The sequence below is a fragment of the Daktulosphaira vitifoliae genome, unplaced genomic scaffold (genome assembly GCF_025091365.1).
Source record: "Daktulosphaira vitifoliae isolate Bord-2020 unplaced genomic scaffold, ASM2509136v1 Scaffold_1, whole genome shotgun sequence".
Classification (NCBI taxonomy): Eukaryota; Metazoa; Arthropoda; class Insecta; order Hemiptera; family Phylloxeridae; genus Daktulosphaira; species Daktulosphaira vitifoliae.
In genome coordinates, this window is record NW_026099572.1 from 55,389,006 (window position 1) to 55,398,816 (window position 9,811).

A 9,811-nucleotide genomic window follows, 5' to 3' on the forward strand; every position below is an offset into this window, starting at 1 on the left:
AAAAAATTAATCATCATTATCAATAGACAAATCTTCATCAAGATCTGGATCATAATCTTGTTTCTCAGTAGAATCACTATTAAAATTTTTATAAAAATCATGGTAAATATTTTGTATTAACGGGAGAAGTTGGAGTAGATCTCTTTTTTTTCTTTAGATATTGGAACTGGTGAATTATACATTTTTTGCAATGTAAAATTATTTACACGGCCTCTTATTTTTAGATTTACTATTTTAAACGGTTCATCTTCAGATAAACTTGTTTTGTAGTAANTCTTATTTTTAGATTTACTATTTTAAACGGTTCATCTTCAGATAAACTTGTTTTGTAGTATAATGTACCAATGTTACTACTTCTATATTGCAACCAGGCAACATCATGCCAAACAAATTTATTTCCATTTTCATCTTTTTTGCGTACTACTAAAGGTCCTTTCAATAATTTTTCAAAATTAAAAAAATGTTCCTGATCCATTTCATGCACAAGAAAAGGTTTCTTTTTGTTTGTACAGCTTATAAGTGTAGCCCAGTCTCTTGGATGTGCAATTTGAAGTGCGGAATGTTTCTTCTGTTTTTCTATTAGCGAGTGATCTGAGTCGCACTCCATATGAGTGTGACCAGGAGTTAAAAACTTGTGATTTATTTGTTCAATATATTTTTTTTTTTCAAGAATAGTAAAAAACATAGCAGAAAAGTATGAATTTTTGTTTTGGCCTGCACAAGAGTCTGAATAAAGTATTATTGTTTTCACATTATTTGATATATTTGAAAGTTCTTTATAAATACATGATGCTATTTCGTTAGCACCTCTTCGAGCAATTGTTTCGTGCCACAAGTAACAAGATGCCTGACCAGTAGCCAGATTATGTGTAGAAAGATTATAAGTCCAATACAATCTTTTATAAAAAGCAACAGACGTTTCAAGAAATGGGGTTGGCAAGCATTGTTGTAAATCAAAAGTTAGACAAAGGATTGTAGGGTCTAATTTAGATTTATCTTTGTCAATTTTTTTAGTATTATATGCATCATCAGCATTTTTTACATGGTGATCACGATCTTCAATCAATTTTTTTTTGTTTTCATCATTAGTTTCCATTTCAATCTTCATTTTAAAAACATCACATTTATGACAAGTGTCCGCTTTTCTCAACTTAAATTTTAATTTTGTTTTCTTGAATTCCCTTTCATAAATTGATTTACTAACTGGTTTTTCAGTCTCAGAACGGTATAATTTGTACATCAAAGTAAGATTTAAATGTGATGGTAAATACTTTGTATCATTAGTACGGCGAGTATAGTGACTTTCATATGTTGGGAATGTTGAAATATGTTTTTGAACATTTAAAATTGCTTCTTCTGTAGTTTTGTTAACAGGACATCTTTTTCCACGACCATCTAACTTGGTAATACCAGGTGGACTACAATTTTTATTTTCAATAGCTGTACGGACAAACTTCTCATTTTCATGTAATGTAGTCAGAAAACATTTTTTGCAGCACTTTTTAGGTCTTCCATCATGATTGAAATAATATTCATAAGTGACATTTCTTATTTTTAAAGAATTTTGATTTCGTTTCCTAGAACTTATTACACTTCTTACTAGAATGGGAGATTGTTTCATTTTTTTCAGCCATTTGAACCATATTTAACGTACGACGCTTCATTATATTATTATTATTTGTGTATTTTAATTACCTACTAGTGAATATTTATAATAAATTATTTAATTAAAGAAACAACCGTTGTAACTTGTAAATAACACTATCTCACCAAAATCTGAACACAAACAAAATAACCAAAAACAAAGTACTCAAAATTAACATAAAGTACACACAAAACATGCTAGATAAACAGTTAATACTATAATTAGTATATGTCGACCGTAGAATGATATCACGTTTATCAGTAACAATATTTTGCTTATCAATCTTGATTCATAAGACTTAAGTCAACATAAGTCAATTTTGACAGTTAAAAAAATATATTTATTTACGTTCTAAATGTCTTAAGTCATAGTAATGACTTACGCCTTTTTTGCTAAACAAATTAAACGTCAAAGTGATTTAGGATATTTTTATTTTTGTTATAATATGTGCTAGAATACACATACACTTATGCCATCTAGACCAAAAAAAAGGGTAAAAAAAACTACATATGACAAAATTATAAAAAAAAAATGCCAAAAATTGACTTAAGCCCTTTTTCCCTGGAGCCAAAGATATGAGAAGATGTAAAATATAGAAAAGCAAAGTGATGTTTGAAAATTTATTAATATAATAATAATTTTAAATAGAAATTATTGTGATTAATTATCACACATAGATCATCAACAACGCCACTCGTACCAGTAGTTATCTAAGCTTGTGCTGACTGTGAGTTGAGTCAATAAAAACATCGAGTAGTATAGGAACCACAAGTGGGTTCACTATCTTCGCAGAGAGTCTTTATTAGTATTGACTACACAGGTAACCCATTCAAAGATTAGACTAGGCTGGCTAATTTCGTAAAAACGTTATTAATTCTCTTTATTTATTTAGACAATATTTTATTCTAGAGATCACTTTACTTTTTCTGGTTTCCTACTTCATTTATGTACTCATTATATTTACTTTAAACCTTATGGATCTTTTGTAGAATATGAATTTACCTTAATGATATCAGGACTAATGTTGAAAAAATGAATATACTTCAATTTTCTATGTAAAATCGTATTTTGTCAAGCCACTTCTTGCATTCGTTGAAAGTTCATTAGGTGAAGTAGTAGTGAGAGAGATTGACAGTTTTTATTCCCTTTTATATTAAATTTAATTCATCTATCTATGCAAGAAGTGTCACGACCTTTTACTATTATCTGTTTATTACTCAATTTGTGTTATTTATTACATATTATTTTACTTAAAATAGATAATTTGTCACAACTAAAGAATTTCTTATAATTATTACAGTAGATTTATATCAATGTATTTTTAGACATATTTCTTTAAATAGCCGTCTGTGGTTACTCAAATCATTAATCATAAACAATAAATTTACAAACATTAATGTTAAACTTCAAATTTATAAATCCATTTTATAACCCATATGGACTTACGGCCTTCAGTTATGGGGCAATGCTAAAAAATCCAATACCAATAATATTCAATGTTTTCAGAATATTGTCTTAAGAAAACTAATCAATGCACCTCCTTATATCTCTAATTATACACTTCATAACGACCTTAACTTAAAAACTGTCCATGAAGAAGCCATCTCCTACTATAAAAGATTCCACAGTAAATTACTCTCCCACTCTAATCCCTTAATAAAAAACCACTCAACCTTGTCATACCTGGTGGCCCACCCAGACGTTTAAAACGTAAGTGGTGCCATGATCTTTTTACTAATATCAATTAATAATAATATAATTAAGTTACTGGAAATATAAAATAAAAAATAAATAATTCTAAAAAATAAAAATTTAAAAAATCATGGGAAGTGTCTCTAATGAGTGGTTTCTTCCATCAAAATGTATTCATGTAAATTTTTCTACTTTTATCATATATGCTTATTGTTCTCATTGTACAGATTGTATATTTCTAATAAAACAAAAAAAAATTTTACAATTCTAAATTAATCAATCGCTTGAAAGACATAATGAGTCAATTTTTATAATACAAGGTTACGGTGAATTTGTTTTATTTGAAAATAAAATATCTTTTCCGCTATTTATTCGACAATACAAAAATGAAATTTGTTTTCATTACTCTAAAATTTGGTGATTGCAACTTTCAACATATCCAAAATATATTATTAAAATAACATTTATGACAACGACTTATTAACAATATATCTTGTTGATAATTATACTCTTAAAATGAAAAAGAAATTTAAAAATAATTTAATTTGTTTAGAATATTTATAAAATATATGTCAGTTTTTTACTTTTGTTAATACTCTACAAACAAACTTCCTATTTGTAGTTTAGAAGGCATAAAACTGTGCGGAGGCGATATCTCTCTCTTTTTTTTTTTTTTAAATCTTAAATTTCTAAAAAAATACAAAAGGTTATATTCTAGATGTTTAAAAAGTTATCAACGAATAGAAACTTAAAATTTTGTGCGCTTATAATATCTGAATTTAAATATTTATGAAGTTAATATTTTCTAATTGTGTTGCTAAATTATATCTATTACGTCGACCTTATGTAATTTAGTTGATATTTATTTTGTTCTGTGTGTTATTAAATGAGCATAAGAAACAATAAATTATATGATTCATTTTGATTCATTTTGATTTAATACGTGGTTATGGATCCTAATGCTTTAATATAATCAAATTAGACCACAATTATAAATGTCCTTAACCATCAAAGCTGGGGTTGCATATAAAATAGAAAAACATCATATTAATAGTATTAAGATGTAGTAATGTTTCTATAACACATTACGGAAGGCTATGTTTCCTGGAAACTTCTATCTTTGGGAAGTATGACGAATTTTTACCTTAGTTCTGTATACATAGTAGCAAAAAATTTGATATTTTTAGAGAATTTTCATTTTTTATTGTAAGCGAAAAATTGATGCAACCCCTTCATACTATAAAGCAAACTGAATTAAAAAATATCTTTAAATATATAACACATTTTATTTAGGTTATTTGTTTTGTTATAATCTAAATATATAATAATTTAATAGCTTTATATATGATTTATCGATAGTCAAATAAAGTAAGATATATTTAAGGTTTAATATATTATTTAATCAATTGAAAAATGTTTAAAATAAAATTAATACAATTTTTTTTTAAACGGGCAGTATAAGCCAACACTGTTATACATTTTACTTTGTTAGACTTCAATATAAATTAATAATTTTTAGATAGGTTAAAAAATGATCAAAAATCGTTTTAATTCGTTTAACTTATTAAGATATTTATCCGTCATACTTACATCAGCACAAATATGTTTCAATACAAATGCTAATCCAGAAATTCAAGTTAGTATGAACAACAGTTAGTTCAGTTTTTTTAATATATAAGGTTTTTTAACAAATTAAAGAATCCTAAATTGATAAGAGCTCAATAGAATTCCATAAAATACAGTATCAATATCAATATACATAAATTCTGTAATCATATAAATTAAGCTTACCATAAATGAACCTATAAAAACATTAAGGAACTAGAAACTATTAAAATATAAAGATCAAGTTTTTATTCAAATGGTATTCATTAAAATTTTCAATTTAGAATTCAATTATCATTATACTTTCTATTATGTTTTTCAATTGATAATTTATTTAATACAAAGGTCATTTGAGAGTACAGAAAAAATATCAAGAATTCTCTAAAGCCAGTTTAGTAAAAAATGTTTCACCGCAATAAATTTAAGTTTTAAAATCAGATTTTAAAGAAGTACATTGAAACATTTATCATTTTTTAAATTTTTACACTGAAGTTGTAGTACTACAAAAAATTACGGTATTACTGTTTTTTTATGCATAACTTTTTAAAAATATTTTTGTCGATACTATATATTCGGATTTGCAATATTTATAGAGATAAACGTTAAAATCAAAAAATACTATGTTTTTACGAATAATAAAATTAAACAGTTTTTATTAGATAAACGTTTAACTATCAATATTACAAAAAATTTGTAAAGATCATTTTCCTTTACATTTTTGGTTACTGCATAATAAATTCTGTGGAATTTTTTCTATTTATAATAGTTAAAAAGATATATACAAAAAACTAAATTCTTACATCTTTTTGTCAATATTCAACCCCTTTGAAGCACGTGAAGGGGTTGGCCTAGAACACTCAAAATTCACTAATATTGTTTGTATGCTATATAGAACAAAATTCCGATCACTTGGCATCAAATTTGTTTGAAAAAAAAATCACTAATTTTAAATAAGGACCACCCTAATGAACAGATACCAACGATTTAATGTTTAATAAAGTTAATTTAATTATTTTTAATAACTTAATAATAACAAAATGTAAACAAGATTTTTGAAGAAAAGAGAGGGGTCTAATTTACTTTCCCTTCCTTAATTCTGTTAAAAGAATTATGTCTCTTAAGTTGTGATACTTCTATCACTTAGTCACAAGTCTCATTTTAGATTCAGATTAAACTTTATACTGCTTCTTTTATTATCATTATTATATTTTTTGTCAATAATTTACAATTTGATTTCAGCCACCTGATTATGACACCATATTTGACTATTCATTTTTACGAGTTGTCAGTACTATTAATAATGATATCAAATCATTGGTCTATGGGAAAAATCAAAAATTTATTAATCATTCGCAAATAAATCGATATGACATGAAGATGTTATCAATATCTTGTAAAGACGATTATGAGTGTAGACAAAAAAAAAAATCAAGCTAAAACAAATTAAAAAAAGAATTAGAGTCTTTAGAGTGTTTTCACATATTTTTATGTCTTCAAATTTTAGAAGTGTTCAAAAATGATAATTGGGCTAAAAATGAAAATCCAAAACACATTTTTAAAATAAATTATCAACATGTAAGTTGCTACATATCTAGAATGATTTCATTTTTTATTTATGGCAAATTTGTTGTTAATCCTTGTCAATATAATTTAGCAATGTGTATTATTGATGTAACGAGACTTCAACAACAAAAAAAAGATACATTGGATGTCAGTCTAACACATTTAAGTAATTCTGCGTTACTATCTTCAATGAATGAATTTTGCGATAATTGTAAAAAAAATAATGAATTTTTAAAATCCATTATTTCATTCAAATGTAATACTCTCGAAGGAAAAAGTATACAATTTTTTATTCAAGAAAATGTTAAAAATTATGTGAAGAATATATTTTTAATAACAAATATCCCTTGCGTAATAAAAATGACAAATATTTCTCATGATTTCATATACAAAGGTAATTAATATGATGTAGTAATACTAATATAATTTATTAAACAAACAAATATTCTCGTATGTTGGTGAATAAAGTTTAATGAATATAAAAATGTATAATATTACATTTGACAATTTCATATCTACTTATTTATGAGCTACAAAATTAGTGTCATATCCCTAAATACCAACCATGTGTTTAGGGATATGACACTAATTTTTTTTGGAAAATATTGAAAATTCAATAATTTTGTAATGAAAAAAAATATTAATTAATTAAAACGATCAACTTGATGCAATTTCATTATGACTTAGGAAATTAGTATAGTGAGAGGGTCACATCACACTTTCATATTAATTTTTTTTTATTAATAAAATGATAATATAACATTTATTTTAATTATATGAATCTTTTTTCATCATAATGATCTCAAAATTTAAATGTTAACCGTTATATAATTTAATTTTACTTTAATTGACTCTTCATTTTTCGAAAAATGTAGCAGTTAGCAAAAAGGAAGTAGCTATGGATAAAGAATATGAAAATAAGAAAAAAGATTTTCTACAAAGTTTAAAATTAAGTAAATCTGATATTGAAACACTGGAGAGAAATTCAATATATTTCGGTAATGATAATTGGTATCGAAAAGAACGTAGGAAACGTCTATCAGCGTCTTTTTTTCATCGTGTGTGTAAATATCAACAAACATCAAGCAAAGAAGCAATCTTAAGAATGGTGATGCGTATCCGGAATGAAAAATCTGAGGTCTCTGAAACTGAAAATACTATTTCGTAAGTTGTATTAAAAAATTATATTAGTTTTTATAGTAATTTTTAATAGTTATTTTTTCGTACATTAGCTAACATTCTGATCATTGATGATATATTACTAATTTTTCAGTACGCATTATAGAAATACGTTTAAATATGGCATAACTAGTGAGCAGAAGGCAAAAGAACTTTTTGAAAAGAAAATGGGCATTCAGATTATACAATGTGGTATATTTATTGATGAAAACTTAAATTTTTTAGCAGCTCAACCGGATGGTTTAGTTGAAAAAGATGGTATTGTCGAAATAAAATGTCCTTTTAACGCTAAAGAAATGACCCCCGAAAATGCTATTAAACATAAAGTGATAAAATATGTGCATTACAACAAAAATGGAGATCTTTTACTAAAACGTACCAGTGAAATTTTTTATCAAATACAAGGAGAACTGCATATTACACAGAGACAGTATTGTTATTTAATTATTTGGACACCAAAAGGTATTAAAAGTCATTTCATTATAATATCTACTTTACGTAGTAAAGAGTTTTATCAGATATCTAAGTCACACTAAATAGACAGATATTGCCAGGCGTTAGTGAAAATAAATTAAAAAAAAATTTGTTTCTGAGTTTTGCATTTTGTTATCATAAAAAGTATAAATTAAATATAATAAGAAGTTTCTTGCAATATTCTCGTGTTAATAAATGGGTCATTCAAGTTTTTGCGAATATTTATTATGTATAAAATTAGTATGTGGGGAACATATCTACCCAACCGAAACTCGGTGCACTCCACTGGTCTGTAATAAAAATTAGCTTGTCTGAACTTATAACAACAAAATATTGAAAATTTCTTTTCTCTATGTTTTAACCAAAGAGGTACAATGGGACGCAAATATTTTAAAAATCATAATTTTAATATGACATAAGAAAATATATGATTTCAAATGTATTATTAGTTTTCAAAACCTAAGGTTTTTTAAGATCGAAAATTAAAATAAACATTATATTTCATTTATTAAAAATAATTAAAACATACTTTCAGAAAAATTATGCATATGTTTAGCGGTAAACATCATCAGTGCTAAATTTATGCGTTTAGCGCTGATGATAGTAGAGTTATTTTCAAAATATATATCAGCGAATTTGTAATAATTTTTGTAGCTTTTCAAGTTGAATTAATTTTTTAGTTTTAGATTAATAATTGAAATTTATATTTAGTTTTAAAAATAATTTTTTTTTATTGTGCAAACAACATATTTTTAGCTTCGATGCGAAGCTGAGATGGTAATGGTTTTACTAAGATGTGTTTATTTTTGTGTCTGTTACCACTTTTTATCAGCTCTCACCGAACCAATTTCTTTCAATGATACGTCAAAAGATCACAAATTGTATCTAGTCGAAGACATTACCCTCAGAAATTGAAAAAAATTCTCTCGTTCCCCGTAAATGGGGGAAACCTCCAAAAAAATTACGAATCTAAAAATCGCTAATTTTTTAAATTTTCGAAATTTTTTTTACTTAAAAGTGCTATAACTTTTTTAAAAATGAATATATCAACATGATTCTTTTTTAATTAGATGTATAATATCATTACCTTTCATTTGGTATATTTTTTTGTAAATCTGACACTTATAGGAGGGATTTAAAATGACAACTTTTTCACAAAAAATTAACTTTTTCAACTTAACTTTTGAAAATGTTCCGGAAGGTCTGACACTTTTATATATATCTTAAATTAAAGCTAATGTAATATACTTTAATTTGAAAAAAAAAAATTTGACCTCTGGACTTGTCTTCGTGGTGAAAGTTGACATCAAAGTTAATAAAAAATTACGATTTTTGTAAAATAATTTTTTTTTATATTTTTAACTTAATAATGCTCTAACTTTTTCAAAAATGAACATATCAATATAATTTTTTTTTATATAGATGCTTGATGTCTTTACTTATCATTTGGTATATTTTTTTTGTAAATCTGACACTTAACCTGCCCACAGGGGGGGATTTAAAATGACAACTTTTTCACAAAAAATTAACTTTTTCAACTTAACTTTTGAAAATGTTTCGGAAGGTCTGACACTTTTATATATATCTTAAATTAAAGCTAATGTAATGTACTTTATTATGCATAAAAAAATTTCGGACTTTATTTTATCTTCA

At 25.4% G+C, this 9,811-nt stretch overlaps 2 protein-coding genes across 2 annotated transcripts; one reads left to right on the forward strand and one right to left on the reverse strand.

Annotated features, from left to right (window-relative positions):
- Positions 1-6: 6 nt before the first annotated feature.
- LOC126894573 (uncharacterized) lies at positions 7-1,866 on the reverse strand. Its single transcript, XM_050665701.1, has 4 exons — positions 1,771-1,866; positions 689-1,695; positions 231-631; positions 7-76 (listed from the first exon to the last, which is right to left on the reverse strand). Exons 2-4 carry the CDS (start codon positions 1,619-1,621, stop codon positions 7-9), a joined length of 1,404 nt encoding a protein of 467 aa, XP_050521658.1. The 5' UTR covers positions 1,622-1,695; positions 1,771-1,866.
- A 2,927-nt stretch (positions 1,867-4,793) lies between these two features.
- On the forward strand, positions 4,794-8,220 carry LOC126894583 (uncharacterized). The gene is made up of 4 exons (XM_050665707.1): positions 4,794-4,973; positions 6,182-6,899; positions 7,381-7,669; positions 7,779-8,220. The coding sequence occupies exons 2-4, from the start codon at positions 6,539-6,541 to the stop codon at positions 8,218-8,220; spliced, it is 1,092 nt and encodes a 363-aa protein (XP_050521664.1). The 5' UTR covers positions 4,794-4,973; positions 6,182-6,538.
- Positions 8,221-9,811: the final 1,591 nt, after the last annotated feature.